The 24,670-nt window shown below is 37.1% G+C and overlaps 1 protein-coding gene across 4 annotated transcripts in view; it reads left to right on the top strand.

Annotated features, from left to right (window-relative positions):
* Nucleotides 1-24,670, top strand: part of CHN1 (chimerin 1) — a 184,901-nt gene that overhangs the window by 53,367 nt on the left and 106,864 nt on the right. For 3 of the 4 annotated variants that reach the window (XM_070241265.1, XM_023622028.2, XM_070241266.1), the window contains 2 exons: nucleotides 13,840-13,871; nucleotides 16,413-16,526. In XM_070241265.1, the coding sequence (XP_070097366.1) occupies nucleotides 13,840-13,871; nucleotides 16,413-16,526 (146 nt within the window). Of the gene's footprint in view, nucleotides 1-13,839; nucleotides 13,872-16,412; nucleotides 16,527-16,989; nucleotides 17,130-24,670 lie in introns of those variants that run through there. The other variant, XM_023622029.2, reaches the window with a different exon arrangement.

Here is a 24,670-nt window from a genome sequence, read left to right as displayed (position 1 = left end):
AGACTTCTGGTGATCCGCCTCGTGCAAAGATACGACACAGACTGCTAGGGAAGTGGATGGCTCTTAGAGTTTCTGCAGATAATTTCTCTTGATTTAGTTTTGTGATGTGGTTGACTGAGTACGCCATCCCTTGAAAAACTAGACTGTCATATTCCATGCTGTTGCTTAAAGGAAGGCATATAAGTACTGGGAACCCAGAAGAGCAATTGAGATTTTCTTACTTAAGCTGAGGAATCTATTCATCATTTTCACTGTGCTTAGTTTTCTTTCACAAGAAATTATCGATCATGTTCTAGTGGCACATTGATGGGCAAGGAATGCTGCTCCACGTGCAAAAGGATTTACTGTGGACTGGCTCCCCTTGTGCAGTGTAAACATCCTCACACAGTATTCAAAACTGAGGATCTGTTAGTTGCTTAAGTTTGGCTGCTTAATAAAGATTAAATATGCATGCATAAGATGCATATATTTATTTTAGAAATTAGTAGTGATAACCACTTGTTTCTATTTTTGACCAATCTCTATAGTGCTCAGTGTCTTCCTGTTTTCACCAGGCGATAACTAAACGGCAGTTACTAAATAGGGGGAAGTGGTTTCCCTTTTAAAGAAATGACATTCACACTCAGTATGGTTCTAATGATTAGATTTATAAATATAGAAACTGAAAGTATTTATAATCCACTAATGCTGCAAGACTACTTATTTTGAGCAATAACGACTCCCATTAAATTCTTGTAATACAGTCAAATAACTTAGATATCCATTTGAGGTGAAAGTAAAGGATTAATCAGTGAGATGGAGCTAACCTAAAAATACTTCTTGGAGAAAGAAAAGTTCCAATCTTAGTTTTGATTAAATGATAAATGTTTAGTTTGGAAGAACTAAAGCTTCTTGGGAGTGGCGGACAATAAGGATAAAAACATCCTGAGGAACCAGTTGAAGTTCAGCCTCAAATATTTAACTAAGGAATTGGTTTGGGGGCATTAAGCACTAAGTGGCCACTATATTTTAAGGGAGAAAAGGCAATAGGGTTTAATTAGCTCTGAAATGTAGAGAGAAAAAGAGAAAAGTTAATACAATAGATAAGTTGATGGTGCTTTTAAATAAAAATTATTATCTATGGATGCTAATTATAATTATAAAAATGGATCCAGTGACTTTGTCTTTAAGGATATTACTACAGTCGTGAGAAAGGGGGAACTGACGCTGCTCATTTGTATGTGCACATGTCCATTCCCTATTCTTCTAACTATAACATTGTATCACAGAATGTAAATTGAGAGGCTGGGAAATTATGCTCACCCAAAGGGAATGGGTATTTAGTGACTAGCTGTGTCTATGACCTTCTGTCTCTCTCTCTTTTTTTTTTTTTTTTTTTGGTGAGCATGATTGGCCCTGAGCTAACGTCTGTTGCCAGTCTTCCTCTTTTTACTTGAGGAAGATTGTCCCTGAACTAATATCCATGCCAGTCTTCCTGTATTTTGTATGTAGGACGCTGCCACAGCATGGCTTGATGAGTGGTGTGTAGGTCTGCACCTGGGATCCGAACCTACGAACCCTGGGCCACTGAAGGAGAGCATGCAAACTTAACCACTATGCAACCTGGCCAGCCCCTATGACCTTCTTTTGTGGTCCAAGCCCTTAGTTCTTCGTGTTCTGCTTTTTCTCAGCTAAATTTCTCTTAGCATTCTTGAGAACAAGATCTGTAGCACCTTATTTTAAAACCTGAATTAGTCAACAGTTAAAACAAATCATAAATTATTGGAGGCAGAATGCTAAAACACAATATATATAATAGTAAGAAGTAACATAATGTGACAGAAAATAAAATTGTAACTAATGCGTTTTTTTTAACTTCAGAAATTCTTGCCAATTGTCATTGTGAATGCTAAAACATAGAAAGTTTTTTATTAAAGGCTATTGTTTAGAGAAAAATTTGAAATTTAGATATTAAGTAATTCTTTTTAAAGGGGAAAGATGCCCAGGTCCACAACTAAGTATTTTAGGCATGCTTTAGAAACCAAGCAAATAGTTTAAAGCTTGAAAATGATTCTTAATGATGCTGTTCTGATGCACTTGTATCTTATGGTGGGGTTAATTCTGAAGTTAGCACATAAAATATATAAGGTCATATAATCAGATTTCCCCTTGGAAATCCCTTATCACTCATAAAGTAATGGTATATATTTTTGTGTATCTATATAAATTGATGTAAATATATAATTTATTCAGTGAAATATAGTTCATAGTAAATATAAGTATAAAATATACACTTGTGTGATTTTTAATTATGTAAAAAGTTATTTTCTTATTTTATATCAAGTACCTGGTTGAATTCAAGTAAATGTATATATGTGTGTATGTGTATAGAGAGACAGACACAGGTGTAAATTATATAGGCATACAATATATATATTTAGATAGAGACACCAAAGAAGTTCCATGTCTTTAATTGATTCATACTAAAACTATGTAAATCAAACCAGTATGGTATTTGACCATTCTTAATGGTCAAAGTCTTAAACATGGTCAAATTCTTCATTCTTAAACATGAGGCCTTAGAACGGACGCCCTTTTTTTTCCCCTGGCACCCAAACAGTGGGAATGTAGTTAGGACTTTTAAACACATAAAACTAAATCTACTCTGTGTGACCCATTTTTGGAGTTGGCATCACAGGGAGCTGGAGCACATTTTTGAACACAGCTCCTCATTATTATGACGACTGTAGTTGTGTTTTTCAAGGCTGGTCAGTTAAAGCTGACTGAGGCTGGATGGAATGCACCAAACTCAAATCAAGGCTGTGAGCGTAATGAGAAATGTGGAGAAAGTTACGTAGTTTACATTATACTCTAATTCTAGTCACAATACCACTTAGATGTATATTCGATATACATTTTGCTAGCATGTATTTTTTAGAAGTTTCTCTTCAGATCTGGTTATAAAAGTAGGAAGTCGACAGTAATCATTACTTACTTACCTGTCTGACCCCAGTGGATTATATCCAGCACCTGGCCGTGGTGACCGGTGTGCAGTAAAGACCATTAAAAGTTTGTTGGATGAATGAATGAGTTGTGTAATTTATTTTGCAACACAATGCTCTTATTATACCATTTATAGAAATGTGTGTGTTAATGTCTGTATCTCTTAGAGAGGCTTCAGTTCTTTCTGTGACATGTATGTATTTATTCATTCAATCAGTATTCTCTGAGGGGATGCTATTTGCTAAGTCTTCAGGATTCAAGTCAAGTAAAGCAAGACCCCTCTCCTTAAGGAGCTTACTGTGTTGGTGGGGAATGAGCAGTGAATCAACCATTACAGCAGAGTTGGTGGCAATTATCTCCTTCCATGTGCGTGCAGTTCCTGTGGCCGAGTGCACAGTGCTTGTGGGAGAGTGGCAGATGAGAGCAGAGTGCTGAGCGGGCAGCACTATTACACACTTCTGTGTTCTAAGCTTACAAGTTTGGATTTCATCCTCATAGCTATGGGAAGTGAAAGTGTTTTAAGCAGGAGAAAAACATCATCAGATTTAGGCTTAGAAAGCACATTCTGGCTGCAATGTGGAAGATGGGCCAAGGAGAAGGATGGACCTTTTAGAGGAAAAAAAGGCTGGTTTAGGAGGGATTACAGTAACCCTAGTGAAAAGTGATAAAGGCATACAGTAAGACACTGGTTCTAGGAATAGCCGAGAGAGACAGGAAACAGGACTGTGTAAAGCAGTAGAATTCACAGGACTTGGTGACAAGAGTCATGGGGTTGAATGAGAGGGGCAAATCTAGTAGATGTTGGGGAACCAGTCAACTCCCTCTCATGATGCTCTCTCATGTCCTACTTGCTTGGCAAAACCACAACCTTGTGGAAATCTACCTCTGCCTGCTCTGCACATACTCCCAAGAAACTGAATATGGCTGGAGAGAAACAAAGTGCTCACCAGGCTTCACATTCAATTTGTGAACCTCAAGTTGGTGCTTAATGGTCCCTGGGAGTCCTGCTGTGCTTTGCTAATCCATTCCACCCTTTTCCTTTCCCCTCGGATCTCCAGTACCTTGCTCCCTGTCCTCTCAGGTCATGGTCTTGTCTCCTACTTTACTCCTGATCAAAGCAATCGAAAGAGAACTTCCACCACCACATCTACTCACCCATCAGCATTTGGGTCCACATAGTCTGCTTTCTTGCCCATTATCCTAGATGGTAGCCAGCTCTCCACTATACTAGATCCCATTTCCTCTCATCTACTCAAAGACATAATCCTAGCAATTCCTACCCCCGTCCATACTCCTCCATCATCAACAGTTTTTCCTTTTTCTATAAGATCATTTTCATCAGCCTAAAAACATCCTATTATTTTTTCCGTCTTAAAAAATTCTCTTAACCCTACTTTTTCCATCTGCCCTGCCCAATTTCTTTGTTCTCCTTTGTAGAAAACACTTGAAAGTGTTGTCTGTACTAGCTGTTTCTGATCCTGCTCCTCTCATTTTCTCTTAGACCCTCTCTAGTCAGGCTTTGACCCACTATCACCCGACCAGAACCACTTCTCAAGGTCGCTGGTGACTCCCACCCTGCTACATCTAGTGGTCGGTTCTTCTCTTGCTTATCCTGTCAGCAGCTCTTGACATAGTCAGTGACACTTTCCTCCTTGATTTTTCGTTTTCTCACTTCATTTCCAGGGCATTACAGTCTTTTGGTTTTTCTCCTGTCTCCACAGTTTCCTTTGCTGGTTCTTCTCTCTGACTTCTTGATGTTCGAGTGCTCCAGGACTCAGTCTTTGATCCTTATTTCTTCTCGACCTCTGTTTACTCCCTGATGATCTTACTGGTTTTAGGTTTTAATACAACTTATATTTCCAGTCCAGTATATGCACACGATATACTCAATTGCCTATTCTCCATCCTCCCTCAGGTGTCTAAGAGACGTCTCAAATATAACACACTGGAAATAGAACTGACCTTTACCCTCCTTCCCAAACCTGCTTTTGCCACAGCCTTCCACAGCTTGGTTAATAGCAGGTCCTTACTTCCAGTCGCCCAGATCAAAAACCATGCATCATCCTTGACTTTTTTTTTCTTTCTTACTACCTCAGAATTAATCCATCAGGAAACCATATTGGGTTTATTTGCAAAATATGTCCAGAATCCTACCATTTCTTATTATCTCTGTAGGTACCATTCAGGTATGAACTGTGGAAACTGCTGGATACCCACCAAACTCCATTCTTCCTTGGAAATCCAGCTAGACTAAAGTTCCCCAGCTTCTTTTAGATAGTTATGTCTGTAAGTCAAGTTTCTCTTGTGGAATAGACGTGAGCTTTGATGCCAGACCCATTCAAACTTTCTACCTATTATTTTCCCGTCTGCTTGGGTCCAGATAAAAACCAGGAGATGGTGGAGCTCCAAGATGGAAGATGCCTGTATATAGGACAGTGTCTTTCTGACCCAAATACTTATCCAGGAATGTTATATAAGCAAGAAATAAGCTTCTGTTGTGTCTAGTTATTATATACATAAGTTGACTTGTCATAGTAAATTAGTCTACCCCAACATACAGTAGTCTCTCAGTTGTGTAACTGAAGTAGTTCTTAACTGATCTTTCCCCTCATAGTCTATTCTCATCACAGAATGTTCTGTTTAAAACTTTAGTCAGATCGTGTCACTCTTCTACTCAAAACTGTGCCTTGGCTTCCCATTTCATTCAGAGTAAAAGCCAGGTCCTTACGATGGCCTCTAAGGCCCCGTATGATCTTGCATCCACTTTGTTTTGCTGTGCTCATCCCCTACTATTTCCCCATCCCTCCTTCTGTCCTCCACTTCTGCTTCAACCACACCAGCCTTGTTCCTCACATACTCCAGCGGTGCTCCTCTGAGCTCTTGCACTGACTCCTTCTCCTGGGATGTTCTTGTCTCTAACATCCACGAGGCTGATTCTTCCATATCTTTCAAGTCTTCCCTTCTCAATGGGACCTATCCTGATTACCATATTTAAAATTATACTTGAACACGCTCCAACATCTCCAGTTCTTACCTATGCTACTTTGCTTTCGTAACACTTTTCATTTTGTAATATACTATGTAGTTTATTTATTTATTTTGTTTATTGTTTGTTGCTATCTTCCCTTCCTTGAATACAAGCTCCACGAGGGTAGGGATCCTGGTCTGTTTTGTTGATCAGTATTTCCCAGGTGCCTTGAATGTGCTTGAAACATAAATAGATGTTTAATAAAGACTTAAGGGAATGCATGGGAGGTACAAAAGCACTTGTCTTATGCTTGCTCTGTTTTAGAGGACGTATTCTACTAGGTGGGAGCATGAGAGTTTGGGACAGGAGTGGAGTAAAGCACTTTAATAGAAACTGTAGCTTCACCACTAATTGCCACTATGTGCTGACACAGCCTATAGCTCAACTTTTGATTCCACAAAAATAAAGATTATCATGCTCAGATATCTCTTGGGTGTTATAATGATCCTTTATTTAACACTTACAATATGCTTTGCATCTGGAAAGCATTTTTTATGAATGCTGAGTAGTAGTACTGAATTATTAAAACCAACTATTTATTTTAAAATCAGCCGATCACTCAAAAGCCTGTTTTCACCTTATTTTACTTTCAAAATAGTCTTTTAAAAAGTATCTTTTGCTCTTGTTTAAAATTCTGTGTTCGTAGGCAATTGGGTAGTAAGATATGCTTTGGTGTCAAAATCTGTAATACCTTGATGTAGAAGTACATTTATAAAGTTGGAGATCACAACTACAGTTGCAAAAAGAACCTCTTTACCAGTTAGCTGGTACATAAGCAGGTTGGTAGTTTCTACCTCTTTATCCCTCCTACCTAGAAGGTACTTGAATCTAAGGTGGGAAAATAGTGAATAGAAGGAAGTTTGTTTTTTAAAAATTTACCTATTATCCTTTTCTAATGCAGTCTACTAATTAAAAAAATAATCTCAAGAAACTGAATAACTAGTTTTCAGCGAGTCCCCAAGTAGTAATTACAGAGCTTTAAAAAACTCTGTAAATATTCCGTATTGAATTTGTAAAATCTGACAGTAGAGAGAGAGCTAACCTAGTTGGCATGCTAAGGTTAATGGTTTTCTTGGATGAAGTCTAAAATAGAATGGAAAGTAAGCTGCGTTCTTAGTACTTCTAACTTTGGTCTAAATACCATCAGGAATGCTACAGAATTGAGGAGGAAGGCAAGCACCTAGAAGTTTATCTTACTATTAGTGGAGAATAAAGAGTTATACAGTCTTTGTAAGTTCCATGACCTTTCTGACCTCATTTTCTCACCTTTTCCCTACAACTCATTTCCAGCTTTGTAGTTCTTTGATAAGTTCTTATTCCTCGCTATGCAGCCACTGCATTTTCTTTAAATTTTTGTAAATTAATTTTTTTGGCTATTGAAACTTAACTATTATCCACGTTGATATTTTCTATGGTGTAAAATGCAATGAGAAAAAACAATGTAATGAAGAATTTATGCTTCAGTGGAAAACTGCATTGTCTGTGTGCATGATGTCCTTCCAGGTTTTCTGATTCCAGCCTTTCATTGTCTTTGAGCTGTTTTAAAACTCCCCTCCGTCCTCTTCCTCCCCCTCTTCCTCCCCCGTGTAGTCCTCCTCTCCTTCTTCTTCCTCCTCCTCTTTCTCTCCCTTCTCCTCCTCCCCTCCCTCTCCACTCCTCTCCCCTCCCTCTCTACTTCTCTCTCCTCCTGCTCCATTCTTCTCTGTTCCCCCACACTCTTCTCTTCCCCTCCACTCCTCTCCCCCTGCACTCTACTCTCCCTCCCTCTCTTCCCCCCCCCCCGACTTTAACTTAGGAAATTAAAATAGATCCAAAGCTGGGTTTGAATATTGACTGACTTACTCACCTTTAATTCAGAGTCAGCCACTGTAGGAGGCAAATACCAAATGTGTATTTTTCTCCCTTTTCCTCCTTCTGTGCCTCCAAACAACTGAGCCTTTTTAAAAAAACAATGCAAAACAAAATCTTGACACTTGAAAGTATTTTTTTGTGCATAGCTTTTATATACATATTTCTAGGGTGCTGCCTGAAAAAATAGTAATATTTGGCCAAGGTCATATTATTTTTTACAACTTCATGTATGTATACCCTAACTTTTTTTTTTTTTTTTTAAAGATTTTATTTTTTCCTTTTCCTCCCCAAAGCCCCCCAGTACATAGTTGTGTATTCTTCGTTGTGGGTTCTTCTAGTTGTGGCATGTGGGACGCTGCCTCAGCGTGGTCTGATGAGCAGTGCCGTGTCCGCGCCCAGGATTCGAACTAACGAAACACTGGGCCGCCTGCAGCGGAGCGCGCGAACTTAACCACTCGGCCACGGGGCCAGCCCCTGTATACCCTAACTTTTAAGAAGCATCACATAGACTTCCAGACTAGGTTTAAAGTGCCTACCTACGTGTACCATTTTTCACAATGTGAACAAGAGGTAAGGAGATAATGATTTCCTGTGACTTCTGGCCAAGTCAGCACCACTATTATGAAAGAGCAGCATTAAACGTTTTGGAAATTTTCTAAACGTTCTACTTCATTGTTCTAGTGGCATTGCCTCCAGAAGTACATATTCTTTAAATGAGAATACATTTTTTGGAACAACTCTGGCTTTTTTTTGTTCTGTTTTTTGAAAATCTGTTGCTGATCATCTTCGTTCCTTTTTTTTTTTTTCCTCCCCAATGCCCCAGTACATTGTTGTTTATTCTACTTGTAAGTCATTCTAGTTCTTTGTCAGCCACCGCCACAACATGGCAACTGACAGACGAATGATGTGGTTCTGCGCCTAGAAACCAAACCCGGGCTGCTGAAGCAGTGAGAATGCTGACCTTTAACCCTAACCTATCAGGTCTGGCTCAGGAACAACTGTGTTGAACTATAGCCATGGAACAGGGTTTCCTTAGTAAAAGAAATAATCCGAAAGCTGAACCTATAGCGTTGTAGGGAAGGAGGGAGGGGCATTAACATTTAGAATACTTTTATTGTTTGTTTCTACTGTTTTCAAATTTCTTTTGGAGAGCAAAACATTTCTTTATTAAACAAGTTCTTCTTATTTTTCTGGGAAATAAGATACAAGAGTGAGTTTGATTAAAATGCCTTATGTATGATGAAAATAGGTCATTACATACAAAACTCTGCAGTAAATGTTAATTTAAGGAATTCCACTGATATTTAAAATATTGTAAAATGACATCTACTGTTTAGTTATTTGTTGAATTCTTATATTATACTATGCACTTTATGTCGTATTCAATAATAGTAGATTAACTTAAAGTTTCCTTTTCTGGTGGCATGACATACAACATTTATGCCAACCAAGCTGAAAAACATTTTATGAGCACCTTTTATTTTCAGTTGGAAATCTTTTCTGTTCTCTTCATTCCTCATTTTTCCTAACCTTGATATGGTATCATGAAAAAATGTTAACTACTCAATATAAAAAACTGGAGAAAGCAAAGCATGTAATTCAACACAAGTACTAATTTAAAATAATATCTTACTTAGTCACGTTGACTTCAACCAGTTTTAATCTGTAAAAAGTCCCTTGACTATTATTATGAATTTTAAAAACTTAGAAACAAGCATTTAAATGTTTGTATAAGCTTAAATACATTTTTATTATTGCATGTAGCATTTAAATTCCCAGTTTGATGTATTTGCAAGTAAACTAACTTGGGATACTTAATAATCATTTTTATATTACAGACTAACTCTTTAATTGATTATCTCTCAGAGTAATGCTATACTATTTGTGAGTTTGAAAAGACTGTTCCAAATCACTGCTTAAGTAATGATATCTTAGATGTCAGCAAAACATCCCCTCTACCCTGTTAGGTTCTGTGTCTGGGGCTTGCCAATTAAACTGACAAAAGAGATGTTAACAGGAGGGAAGGTTTATTTCATATGCACATGGGGAAGAAGGGGCTTATAGCAGGTAAGTGAAAACCCCACAGAGGCATTTAGACCCAGGAACCTTATATACCATCTTAACAAAGGGTGATAAAGTGTGGAAAAGAGACCAGACAAAGGAGAAGGGGATTTGGGCTTCTGAGGGTAGTGGTAAGTTGTGAGAAGGTGATTAAGAAATGTATAGTAAATATGGGTTGTTTAGTGAGGTTTATTCTGCAGACTCAAGTCATCTTAGGTGGTAAGAGTTGTCTCTGGAGTCATTCTTGTCTCCTCTTCCTGTTACAGGAGAGGAGGGCACCTTTACATATGGAACTTTCCTTTATAAATATAAATTTACTTCACGAATGGGGAATTTATTTATGCCCTGACAGAAAGACAAGGGGCAAATTGTTCTTCTTGTATCTGCTCGCTCTTAATTGCCTTCAGCTCAAAATAATCCTTATGCGAATGTGGCATATTTTGAGGTGGCATATTCTGATCCCCTTCACTATCTACAGGAGAGAAAAAAAATTAGTTTAAGTTTTATTTGACATTTCCATTATAGAAATGTAGAAAAGATGCAGTTGGTGTGTGAATTTTATTTTGGGCTTATTGCTTATTATAAAAGTACTGTATTATTCATCAGCGTTTACCTAATTTCTTTTAATTCAAAATTCTTTCGGGTAAAGCAAAATAATTATTCAGTGATATCACGCCAAAATCAGTTGTGTTGTGAAGATGATCACTTAGGCAATCAATGGAATCATACTGATTTACAGGACTTAATACAGGGTTATCAAATAAATAATCAGTATTTGTCTTGGATTACCACACCATTTGTGGGTATCAGTCTCTCAGCCACCACCATTTCTTTGCATTCGTCCAGGATTTTCATCAATAAGTAGAGCATATTCAAGAACTTTCCTTTCTTTTTACCTCAGTCCCATAGGCCTGATAAAGTATGTCACCCTCAACCACCTGCAAAGATCCCATGGTTCAGGGGAAAGGCCATGATCTTCTCTTCTCAAAATGTTGGGGGACCCCATTGAGGGACCCCGTTCTAATGTGTCTGAGACTCCAATATTAGATTGCACAAAAGTTAATCTTGGTTTCTATTTTTTAAGGTGGTATCAGTGTTGTAAGTAATGCATGCATCCATTCTTTATTAAAAAATTGTATTACAGATAATAGTAAAGTCTCTTTTTTGCCTTTCCCATGGGCCCCTTGCTTCACTTCTCCCCTACCTTCCTAGAGGTAACCATTTGAATTTGGTATATATTTTTCCAGATCTCTCTCTCTACTATAAATATTTATTGTAGTATTTTGTGTGTGTGTGTGTGTGCTTTTCCTAAATGGTGTTACACTGTGTTATTATTCCATAACTTATGTTTGTATTGAGTAGTTTGTCTCAGTGACTTCTTCATGTTAGTCCCTATAGGTCTACATAATCCATTCAAACTGTGTCTATTATTTATACTGTAACACAGTTCAGTTATTCCCCTATTGGTGTATATTTGTTATTTCCATTTTAAAAATGACTACAATGTTTCAGTGAGCATTCTTATACATATCTTTGTGTGTACATGTGTAAGTGTTGCTCAAGAGTAAATATTGAGAGTTTGCACATTTTTAGTTTGAATGGACACTGCAAAATTGTTCTTCTTGATAACATTTTATCATATAATGCTGTAGAACCTTAAATTAATTCTTTAAGTTAAGACTTAAGCATTGGATTTTCACCTCAAAAGCAAAGGTTTTCTCTCAAGCAGCTGCCTCACCCTGCTCTAATAAGCTCTGGACCTAAAAATAGAAGAGCCATCATCTGTAGCCCTAGGGACCAGCTGGCATATTTTTAGGACACTGTGTATTATGAGCAGAGAAATTATGCAACAAGACCAAATGAGGTAGAGTTTACCTTCAGAAGATAAATAACCTGACTACAGACTCACCAGACAACAGAAGATTCCTGAAGGATAATTATTATTTCAATATAGTTTTCAGAAAAAGGTAAAATCATGTCTCTCCTTCAGATATGAAGATGCACACATATTAAAACATTTATTTACTCATATGATGTGAGGAAACCCGGCAGATGTTAAAATCAATTCAAAGGAAAAGTTAAAAAGCACAAATTTATATGGAGTCAAGGAATGTTGAAATGACTTGCAAATAGAGACAAAAATCTTTTTTCTGCTGGGTGGGGGCATAGAAAAGCAGTCAGTTAAACCACTATCACACAGGAAAAAGTCTATGTATCCGTTACCTACCACTTAGAGAGTTCCAAAATAGCTCAAAGACGGTGGACTGAGCTAGATAAGCCAGTAGTGTATGCTATAGATAATGCATAATTTTTCATTGAAACACAATTTTTTTTCTATGCTATGAACAAATGTATCAGGTTTGCTGAAAATGGTACTATACCTTGATGACCAGTGGGTAGGTAACCTAGACTTGGCAGTCAGGCTCTGGAGAGGGGCCAAGGGAGGGGATCACTGAAAGGGTGGACTTGGAGTTGCTTTGGGAACTGCCGTATTTAAGTAATTCAGATGAGTCAGTGTCAAATAGACAAAGGGTCTGGGCCCTTTTTGCTATTCCTGAGTAAGAATCCCAGTTTTAGCTTGGGCTCCACCACTTTGTAACCTTGAACAAGTTGTCTAACCTTGCGGATACTCAGTTTCTTCATCAGTAAAATGAGAATGATAATACTATCTTACGAGGATGGAGTAGAGTAACTCATATCTCATTGTGAGGATTCAGTGATCTTCCAATGTAATTAAAATACACAACACAAACTCAATAAATGTAGTCCGTAGTGTCACCCAGGTACCTCCTAGGGAAAGCTTATTCCATTTCTGATATTTTGCAGCTAGGCCTGGCTTCTTGTCATTTAGGACTCAGTTTAAATGTCTTCTCAGAGATGCCTTTCCTGACCGCCCAACTTCAGTACCTCGTTAGCCCTCTCTTTTACCTTATCCATTCTTATTTTCATTATAGCACTTATCAGCACTTCCTGTTTTCTTGTTTATTTCTTTAAACTTCTTTATTCGTTGTCTCTCATCATTAGAATGTAAGTTTCAAAGAAAAAAAAAAAAGTAGAATTTTTGTCTTATTACCATGATGCGTCCTCTTCCAGGTAGGACAATGCCTATCCCCTATTTGCCATCCAGTAAATGTTTCTTGAATGAATAGGGCAATACTCTCTCTCTGTCTACTCCAGTAGGAATCCCCTAGCACCTTTTCTGCTGGGCCTTTCTTTATCTCCAGCCAGCACACCCGACGTAGGGAGAAGACCTGTGGTGAGAGAAGAGCTGATGGAAGAGCAAAAGGGCAAGATTATACTGAGATGTTAGCAGAAGGGAATATGGAGTAACAGGAAGGAGAGGATGGGAGAGAAAACCACAATCTGTTCTGACACAATTGTGGCATTAAGTTTTTGGATGTTTTATTTTACTTTTTTGATAAAGTGATGTAGATATTTTTTCAGATTCATAAAATCCTAGAAATGAAAGCTAATTTAGTCCCACTCTTTTTTTTTTTTCCTCCTCGCCAAAGCCCCCTGGAACATAGTTGTAGATTCTAGTTGTGAGTGCCTCTGCTTGTGCTATGTGGGACGCCGCCTCAGCGTGGCCTGATGAGCAGCACCATGTCCACACCTAGGATCCGAACCAGTGAAACCCCAGGCCGCTGAAGCCACTCAGCCACGGTGGGGGCCCTAGTCCAACTCCTTTTACATACACAGCATTTTATAGATAAGAAACTGGTCTGAGGGACGAAGTGACCAGTCCAAAGGGCACAGTTAATCTGCTGATAGAACTGGGACTCCAGATTGATTTTTCTAATCTTATTCTAATTCTTTTTCTTAATATATGCTTTGGTTTGTCACATATACGAGATGTTGAGTAATGTTCTGAACATTTGCATTTTCATAAATATCCTTTTTTTTCCTTTTCCCAATAGGTAGAAAACAGACCAAAGTATTATGGAAGAGAGTAAGTATGGATTATCAGAAGACATTTTATAGATTGAAATATGTAAGAGACACAGGTTAATGGATGCTTTTAGTAAAAATAAAAGCAAGACGAAGGAGGTATTTAAGTTTGGATAAGTTGAATTATTTTTCTGATTATAAATGTAATTATTCTAATTAGCGAAAATAAAGACAAATATAGAGAAGAAAATAGCATGGGAAAATGTATATGCAATAATGTTAAAATAGAGATGCAAGCCATGTAAGTAAATAAATAATCCTAGCTGTATGTGACAAAAATATATATATTTGTATGTATGTCTGTATTAAGCATATAGACATATGTATGCAAATATATACATACAGCAGGGTATGGGTGGTTTATTCTATGTTTATATTTTATTTTCCAAAGTTTTTCTATAAATAAATTCATGTTACCTAGAAATAACTAAATTTAGCAATTTGAAGTATTACCTTCTGAAGATCTGTTATCCTAATGGTTTTTACAAAATTGAGATACATAAAATTTTTATAGCCTGATTTTTCCATTTAATGTTAATAATGAGCATTTTTCTATTTTATGAAAAATGTAATAATTTTTAAAGTCCTTAGTTTTTCTGATTATTAAAAAACCAGAAATATATTTTATTCTTTGGGGAAAAGAATAAAAATCACCTATAATCATATCATTCCCTGAATAAAGTCGTTTGTTTTTCATGACTTAAGATCATATCAGAGAAACAATAATGTTTATAGCAAATATTTTAGAATTATTATTAAATTATTAAATTATTTATTCTGTTTAACTTTCAAAACTCTTGTGAATGTTGGGGGGAGCCACTGGTGTTCTTTATGGTTGGGCCATCATGTAGTCATTTCTCTGTTCTTGGCATTTAGGTTGCTTTTAAACTACATTATTGAAAGTAACACCATAAGAAACATGGTAAAGCATAAAGCTTTTTTTCTGGGGTGGAAATTTTGGATCAACTGGTATGAATAGTTTTAAGGTTCTTTAAATATCATTGTCAAGTTTTGTTCTCAAATGTGTTTCCTTGAGTGAGATTTTCTTTTAAATTAATTGTTTTTTTAAAATGGATAGATAATAAATTTTACTTACTTCATTAATTAGTATCATATAAACTTAATATACCAATATGCTAATCTAATGGTATGTGTTACTACTAGAGATAGTTTACCATCTTTCTGCTTCGAGCAGGGTCAGAGTGGGCCTGGTTCTGAAATACTGAGGAATTTCTGGAGATAAGAAATTCCAGGGGCCAGCCTGATGGCGCAGTGGTTCAGTTCACACGTTCCGCTTCAGCGGCCCGGGGTTCGCAGGTTCGGATCCTGGGTGCAGACATGGCACCACTTGGCAAGCCATGCTGTGGTAGGCGTCCCACATATAAAGTAGAGGAAGAAGGGCATGGATGTTAGCTCAGGACCAGCCTTCCTCAGCAAAAAGAGGAGGATTGGCAGCAGTTAGCTCAGGGCTAATCTTCCTCAACAAAGAAAGAAAGAAAGAAATTCCAGGAGCCCATTGTTAAACCTAGCTGTTCTAATTGTCATGATTTGAACATACCTTCCATGAACTGTTTTAAGACTTCAGTTGAGAAAGACTGAATCGTTTCCATGAGAAAAACTCCCAGAAGTTGTCACTTGCTCCCTAGTAAAGTTCCTAAATTATTAAGGTGCCATTTCAGCACCTTTTAAATTTGTCATTCCAAATTCAAGTGACTTGTTTTTTTTCATACCGGTAAAAGCTGCAATCAGTTTCATTTGAGCAATCGCTCAATTCACTTATCTTTGAGTCACTAGAAGGACATCATATATGTGTATGTTCTTTGTAAATTGTAAATCACCATACGAATATGAGGTGGTTTTATATTTTTAACATTAATCGACAATCACCACTGACGATTTTCTTTTTCAGCATTTCGTGTCAGAATGTTTTAGATAAATCTACTGTGTTTGTGTAACGAGTGTGTTATTTATGTTTATTCTTCTTCCTTCTTTTTTCTCTGTTAATCAAAAATAGGGTTTTAGCAGGGAGTGAAAGCAAGTATTACAGTTGTTTGCTTTTGGCTTGAGTATCCAGCGATGCAGATTATGCACATTATTGGGCAATCATGCCAATTAAGGGCAACCCAGGGTCCTGGAAAATTGCCAACATAGACTCTCAGCCAGAACTTTGGAGCAGTGCCACTAGTGTGAAGAAAGGAAATGGGACACATTTTTGTATATTTTTTAGCATGTCCATATGGTCAGATGGCTGCATAAGAAGGTAGTTGTCCTCTTGAGAGAGGTGGTTGATCCCATAGACGGATGTGAATTTTGATTTCATGATTGTTAAGTGGATTGGAGCGCTACTTTGGTGCTGTTCTTGTCACCACTGAGAAGCTGGCCATAGGCCAAGCCCTGAGAAACACACGCATAGTTAAACCCAACTGCTCCCCTTCAATTATATGGCAGGACTTTGTCTAGAAAACAACAGGAGAAGGTGGAGGGTTTGTTTTATGGAAAAAGGTGACAAGCATGCTGTTTCTGAATTGACTTTGTTTCTTAGATTTCACGGCATGATCTCCCGAGAAGCAGCAGACCAGCTCCTGAGTGTGGCTGAGGGGAGCTACCTCATTCGGGAGAGCCAGCGCCAGCCCGGAACCTACACTTTGGCTTTAAGGTTGGTCATGGACCTGTAATTATAACTGTGCTTCATTTAAAACCCTCTTAATAGAAGGCTTTAAATTTTAAAAGCATCCAGCATGTAATTGAATTGGTTCTTGTTTTCTTGGGACCTAATTACCATTTTAATAGCTTTGAGACCCTTAAAAAATTCCTCATGAATGGTAGCACACAGTAATTAAGAATTGAAAAACTTTTAAAGCATTTTTATTGTAGCTTCTTTCTTCTATTTCATCTTACCGTTCTCTCCCTTCTGTCCTGCTGTGTCAGCTCCCATCTATTTCTTGAATAAGGAAAGGAACAAAGAGAAAAGATCTTTGTAACTCATAAAATGAAAGCCAGTGCAGTTTCTCTTAGGTTGGCTTTTGGTTGAAGCAGCTTTTCTTGGGAGCTCTTGGCTCTTTCCTATCAACTGAACTTTGCCTGGCGTTTTGGCTGTTCCTAGCCTACAGCACAGGGCCCAGAAACCCTGCAGTAACATCGGGACAATTATACAATAGCGTGCTTATCCTTTGGGCTTACCTCCTGCCAGCCCTCTAACCTCATTTAATCTTCACAACAGCTCTAGGATGTATGTACTGTTGCCATCTCCACTTTACAGGTAAGGAAACAGAGGACCTAGAGGTTGAGTAACTTGGCCAACGTCATGCATTTAATAATTCGTGTAGCTAATATTCGAACCCAGACAATCTGGCTTCAGAATTTGCCCTTAATCACTCTCCGTTGCTGCCTCTAAAAGCTTGGAATAGTTATCAGTTGTCTTTCTTTGTTCATGCCCTCCTTTGTTCCTTTGTGTTTCCATTCATCCATTTAGAAAAGCCTTAAAGGTAGAGCGTGAAAGAGGTCAAAGAAATGGCGTTTCTTTTCACAGCGAAGCCACAGAGGGAGAATAGAAAGATGATGCTATTACTTAGGTCTCTAATATGACCATGTCTAACTTCTTCTCCAATCGCTTCTGCCTGTTTGGGTGAGCAGGGACTGCTCTTATTTCCAGATTTAATGTTAATCTGTCTGACAGAAAGAATGATGTAATTCAGTATTCTTTCATACTGAATTCTGGATCAATTGCATACTTGGAGAAGGAACTTGTTATAGGAGTTCACGGAAATTTGCTTTTTATGGCAAATTATAAAGTGTAAATCTGCCTCCAATTAAATAATTATATTGTTTTTGAGGTTTAAATTGTGGTTATAGGGAAAAAAGTCTGGGCTGGGAATTTAAATACCTATTCATTTTACCACTAAATGAACTAGAAGACTGATTTGGGGCAAATCACAGGATTTCTTGAAGTTAGTTTCTTCATCTTTCTGCTCCTAACATTTTATAATTCTGGGATTCTACAACACCACATTTCCAGATAGTCTGGTCATCTGAGTGTCTGGAGTAAACAAGCCTTGACGTCAAGGCCGGTGGACCAGAATAAGGGCAAAGGAGGTGGAGTGAGGGGAGAGACAGAAATCTGCCCGCACGCTCTTCCTTTCCCCTTTGTTGCTGGCACCCCTGCCTCCTCTGAGATCACGTAGTAAGTTACAAAACTGGGATTTGAACTCAGTTTTGCCTCAGTGCAAAATCCAGGTATTTTCCATTATATCATATTGCCTCTCCTAATGTGGCTGTCATGCAGTTTTCACTGAGTGACACCAGCAGACACCCTAGGGCCAAGGCTTTAGTTTGGAGAAAAGTAGCTCCCAAACCTCCCAAGCTCCTCCTCATTCCCACCCTCTCAGCCTCTTTTGTGCTACTCACGACTTTAAGTTTATGAGGACTTCCCATCCACTTTGGCCCAGGAAGTCCTAGAATAGAAATTGGAGAATAGGTGAACAGGAATGATGAGAGTGCTTTTAATTCATAGGTTTAGGGTAGCATGCAGCCTTCCTTTTCTTATTGAAAAATCATGATAAAATTGTTACGTGGAAAAGGAATGGTAGTGAGCAAAAGGGGTTGTAGTAGGGATAGGGAATTTGGGAACATGCATTGTGAGTAATTTTTATGCTGAAATATGATTTTCCTTGTTCTGAACTAGAGGTATGGCGGGAAAGTGTTAAGCAGAATATGAAATAGAAGTTATATTGACGCATCTGTGATTCTTGTTTGATACTCCCCATTTCAACTAAAGATCCTCCCAATTCATGTTAATTTTGTTATTTTTAACATAATGCATGATCCGTTGGGGGAAGCCGGTTTGATACCTTAAAGCCATCAATGTTCATTATGTGTTTACTGTGTTATCCAAGGAATAATTCCTAAAATTAGGAATAAGGTGCCTTGAACTCAAGTTTCTCCTTGGGTCCCTCAACCTCAGTATGTCCAAAACTGAACTCATCAGTTTCCCTCCCAAGTAGAGCATCTGTATTCCCTTTATGAGCTGGTGGCACTATTTTTTAGTCAGTCCACAGGACTGAAACCAAGACCTCATTTTTCTTTTTGCTCTCAGTTCTATTTTAAGATGTTTTATTTGTTTAGAGCCCCCATCTACATCATATCAAACACTATATCCCATATTAAATATGTATTTTTTGCTGTTAAGATTATGTTTTTTAAAAAATATAAATTGCTTTTGAAATTAACTTTAACTTTGTAGTTTTTCTTTTGTGTTTTGGAGCTGTGCTTTTGTTTTTTCATATCATACCTTTTCATAGCCTCTGGAAAGCCCAGGGTACTGACCTACGTTGTCTGATGGTCAGAGGACTTTTTCTTCTTGCTCATCTCACACAGCCAAACTCAACAATCTTTTATTTCTTAAGTATGTCTCAAGTTTTCCCGTTCTTTTCAACTTCAAGCTGCTTCCTGGACTAGTTCAGTAACTGTCTAAGAATCTCCCTGTATCCAACCTTCCCCTCTAATGGATCTTCCTCAGTGTCAGAAATGATCAATCTCAAAATCTGATACAGTGAGCAGCAGAAGTGTAATGTTGATGTTGAGTAGGGCACAAGGTTGAAAGAACACAGCCCCCTCCAGCACTGGCATGTCCCCTGAACTTGTGGGGGCCTACTCCTTCACTGAGGATCTTTGTGTATAATGTGAGGTGTTATTTAGGGGACCGTGTATTGTGTGTGTCCTGTAAAAGTACTAATTTTATGCCATCAGAAAAGAGATTCTCATTGTATGACATGGAAGGTCATCTGTGGGTGATATCTTTCTTTCCTCCTCAGCATCATCTTCTCCAGCACTGTATCTCAGCCTGAATTTCAGGCCAGGCCTTGTCTGGCTTTTCTGCCTTTGCTCATGTTGACCCCTTGGTTCAGGAAAAATGATTGTTAGTCAATGAAAGTTTTTTATACAATGGAGGCATACAGACAGGCATCCACGTGGTTGGAGTGTGTAGTTAAAGATAAGATGCTACCCCAGGCACTAGATTATGCCTCATGAAGCATGAAGTGTTTCATAGTGACTTGGGGATCTTCTGTATGTTGATTCTGACAACATTTGCCTTCGTTTAATGAGATAGTATGGCATGTATCAGTTATCAGTAACCAAAAATAAGAAGTTTGGTTGAAAGCATTTTTCTTTATGATTTTCATAGTTTTAGAACTAATTCTTTAAAAAAAGTTTGTAACTCATTCTATAATTTTTCTCACTAAAAGAAAAAATTATTAGGTTCAGTGTTGTACGTGTTAAGTGAGAAATGAGAAGGAATAGCACCAGTGCATGTTTGGTGGTATCCTTTTTATTAAATGTTAAGTATATCCAAAAGAATACTCATAAGAGATATAAAAATTATTAAATATCATGATAAATATCATGATAACTGTTAAGTGCCCTGCATGTATTTTAAGCAACAGCCATTGCCTTGGGCGTCTCCTGTGTCCTATAGATCCCTCCCCTATTCTGTCCTGCTTCCTTCTGGCCCTCACAATGGCAAGCCTATCCTGATGATCATCTCCTTACTTTTCTCTATAGGTTTATAACATATGTTTTTATCACGACATACTATGCTGTTTTGATTTCATCATTTTTGAACTTTAAATAAATAGAACATATAGAATATACTCTTCAGGGTTTTTTTTGACTCAACGTTTTGTTCTTGAGATTTATCTTTGCTGTACAGCAAGGCTATAATTCATTCTTTTTCACTGCTATATAATAACCTAATAAGTATACTATAATTTGTTTATTCATCCTACTATTGATGGACATGTGGGTAGTCTCTAGTTTGGGGCTATTGAAAACAGTCCTGCTGTGTATAATAATCTTGGATGTGTCTCCTGGTGCATGTTAAGATTTTCTCTAGGATATTTACTTATATGTGAAATTGCTGCTTTTGCTTCATTAGATCTTTTGCTTTATTAACAATGACAGTTTTTTCCAAAGTAGTTGTGCCAATGTCTACTCCAGAACTGTGTATAAGAATTCCTGTTGTTTCTTTTTCGCTTTCACTTAATGCTGTCAGACTTTATGCCCTTCGATGGTGTCTGGTGATTAATTTGTGTATCTCTGATCCCTAATGAGATTGAGCATCTTTTCATGTTTATTGACTACTTTTATTTTCTCTTCTGTGAAGTGCCTATTCAGACCCTTTACCCTTTCTTCTGTTGGGTTCCATGGCTTTTTCTTGTGGATTCATAAAAGTCATTTGTTCTGGAGACTAGTCATTTGGTATATATGAATTGAAATATCTCCTCCAAGTTTGTGACTTGTACTTTATTTCCACTTATAGTGTTCTTAAGTTTTTAATTTTAGCTGAATATGTACTCCACTTTCATTTAATGTAATTACTAATATTTTTTGGTTTAAAATACTACCTTATTATTTATTTTCTATTTGATCCTCCTGTTTCATGTTTCTTTTTCTTTGTTGACTTCTTTTGGACAAATCAATTTTATTTCATTTTTTCTCTTTATTAAGTCGAGTTATATGTTCTTTTACTGTTCTTTTAATGATTAAACTTGAGATTATAACACTTGTCCTTGGCTGATTTATATTTAATATAAATGGTTACTTTTAGCACTTTCCCAATAATACTAGAATCTTAGAAAACGTTCAACTCCATTTACCTCTTTCCTACCTTCTATGTTATAATTTTCAGATATTTTATTTCTACATGTCTTTAAAACCCCACATGACCTTATTGTCAGTATTTGTCTATATTTACTCATGTATTTGTCCCCTCCATGGTTCTTCATTCTTTCTTTTGATTTTGTGTTTCTCTTGGGATTGTGTTCCTTCTGCCTGAGAAACTCCTTTAGTATTTCTCTTACTGTAGGTTTATTCATGATAAATTATTTTCTGACTTTTCTAAAGTTTTTCCCTCTGAAATTCTAACTTCTTGCCTTTTATATCTCTGAACTTCAGTTTGGACAGTTTCTATTGACCTGTCGTCCAATCCGCTAGTCTGTATTCTGCTATTCTTGATATGCTGTAAATCCATTCATTGAGTTCCTAATTTCATATACTGTGTTATTTAGTTCCAGAAGTTTTGTTTCCTGTATTTTTAGATTCTAATTTTCTGATGAAATTTTCCATGTTTTCCTGCATTTCCTCTACCTTTCCCTATATATTCTTGAGCTATTCCCTATATATTCTTGAGCACATCTTATTTTCCCATTTCCACCACTGCACCTAGTAAGAATCTAATGATGTCTGTCTATAAGTCTAATCACAACCCATTCAAAACCACTTTTTCACTATTTTTATATGAAAATTTTTAAGTTTTTTAATGGAATTGCTGTGAATGCAGAAAAGTTTTTACTGACTCAACAAATTTGTGAATAAAATTTTGTTGCTAATAGCTGATTCCTCTTTCTGCCTTAACTAAAACGTGCAAATAGGTGGATCATAGCTGAACATTAGGATCTCACTATTATTCCTCCTTAGCATCCGTTTAACGTGGGGCACACTTGCTTGCACTTTATCCGAGAATTTTCTTGGAAATATTAAAAACACCTCTTTATATCAATGTTGCACATTTAAGGTGGCATCAGGACTCAAGTTATGCATTACTTTGAGTAATTTTTGTGCTGTCAACATTGTTTGCCTTTGATATAAAATATCCTTTTTTCTTTTTCTCTTGTTCATTTTTACTGAGAAGAAAAATATAACCTTACATGTGTATTTTACTAAAACTAGAAAAGAAAGCTGAAATAAGAAACATTTAAAACACTGATGACTTAAACAGGAAAGCTTCCAGTGTAAAGTATAGGTTGAAAGAGAAGAGAAAGGTCAGAGAGAATAGGGAATTGAGATTTTAAAAATCTATCACAAAATATTTGCAATTTCTTACTCTCAGTGTTAGAACTTTGGAAATGAAGCTGTGGTATAAATTTTAGAGTCTGACAAACATGAGTTCTAGTTGCCTGACCTTATTATATATGTATTTAACCTCTCCAAGCTTTAGTTTCCTATTTGTGAAATGGAGATTGTAATTCCATTATTTCTCAGAAGAGACCTTTTAGAAGTCTGTAATTAGCAGCATCCCACTTTCAAGAATCAAATTCTCTATCAATTGAGATGTCTGCAGCTGCAAGTATTATCTAATATTAAAAATAAGAAAACTCTACTGACTTAAACTGTAAATTATGTATGGAAATATTTCACATAATGAGAAATTCAGAAATGCAATAGCATGGATGATCAGTGTCCCAGTGATGTTATTGAGGATTTGTGATCTTTCTGTTTCTGTTCATGCCCACTCATAGCGTCAGCTTCAGTCTGGGGCTGGTTTTCCTTGTGGTCAAAAGGTGGCTGCCGGGGGCTATCAGAGTTGTGTGCTTCCTTGTTTATGCCCAGCAAGAGAGTCTATGGGGACCTCTCCTCTCATGCAGTATACATCCTTCCCTCAGGTTGATCGGGCCAGTGCAGGTCTCCCTTTCCCACTCGTGGCCAATAACAGTCTGCAGGGTAATGCATGTACTGATTGCTTGTCTAACCAGCACCTGCTCCTAGAGCTGTGTGATGGGATCAGCTTCTTCCAGAAGATAAGGCTTTGGCAGGAAGTCTGGATGACCAAACAAAATCTGGTTTTCTTTTCTTGTTTTAAAAGAAAGAAGTTTTGAGTGAAGAGGAAAAATGGATTCCAGTTACATAGTACAGCATAGTAGGTATTCGTTAAAGTCATTTCCTTATTAGTGAACATCAGTCCATGATGCAATTCTTCAAATCTTTCATGCCTGATCAACCTATTATTAAAGTGGTATATCCAGTTTTAGCTTTGGTAAATAGTAAGAAAATCAGATATGAGTTCCGAAGAAAGATGTAGGTGAGGCCAGGCACCAAGTTTTGTAAATTCTATTTTGATGATGTTCTTTTGTCCATAATATTCTTAAAATTTGATTTAAAATATTTTCCAAACTGACTTGAAAATAATTTAATATTTTAAAGGTGATATGGAAAACCTAATTATGTTAATAATTTTAGTACAGTAAAATCCGTAGTACTTTTAACTAATATATACCTTAAACTATCCCTGGTGTATCACTAATATGTGTCAAGGCCTTTCATGGAAATCAGGGGCTTGGTGTTCATTGTTAAATTAGGTAATTAACATAATCTTCCAGATAACTGCATCATCAAAAATAGCGCCATTTATTGGGCTTTTGTATTCTGCCAAGTAGTATCCAAATGGGTCAAGAAAGAAGACATTTTAGCTGCCTCTTAAATGTAGACTAGAAGTTTGCTGGGTGGAGGGATAGGATGTGATGAGAAACGAGCATTTTGGTAAGAAGACATAGCCAAGGAAGGAATATATAGAACAGCATGGAACATTTGGTCTATGGCGAGCTTCTGAGGCTTGGGGGTGCAGGAAGTTTTAGCTATAAGTGTGCCAGGAAAGCCTGGTATTTTATGCTTAAGAATTTGGACTTCATCTCTAGGAAATGGGAGTCACTGAATACTTTTAATAGAAGAGAGTTATGGTTACATTTGTAATTTAGAAAGATCATTATGGGAGCAATAAGAATAATGAGTGGAAAGGGTTGTGGGAACTAAGTTTTATCAGAATTATTTAGATAATTAATTTAGTAAGCAGTTTTCCTTTGGCTAGGGAGAACTTATCTTTAAACGGATTTCTAGATATCTTATTGATTTAAAGGGCTCCCTTTGAGGAGAAATGTTAACTCCAAATTTGGCAACTCAAGAGACATTTCTGTTGAGTCTGACTCATTTTAGCTTCTCTAAATTGAGAGAGCGCAAGATGACATATGTGCA

Source organism: Equus caballus, chromosome 18 (assembly GCF_041296265.1).
Source record: "Equus caballus isolate H_3958 breed thoroughbred chromosome 18, TB-T2T, whole genome shotgun sequence".
NCBI lineage: Eukaryota > Metazoa > Chordata > Mammalia > Perissodactyla > Equidae > Equus > Equus caballus.
Note: the sequence above shows the minus strand (reverse complement) of the source record. Positions and strands in the feature narration are given on the sequence as shown.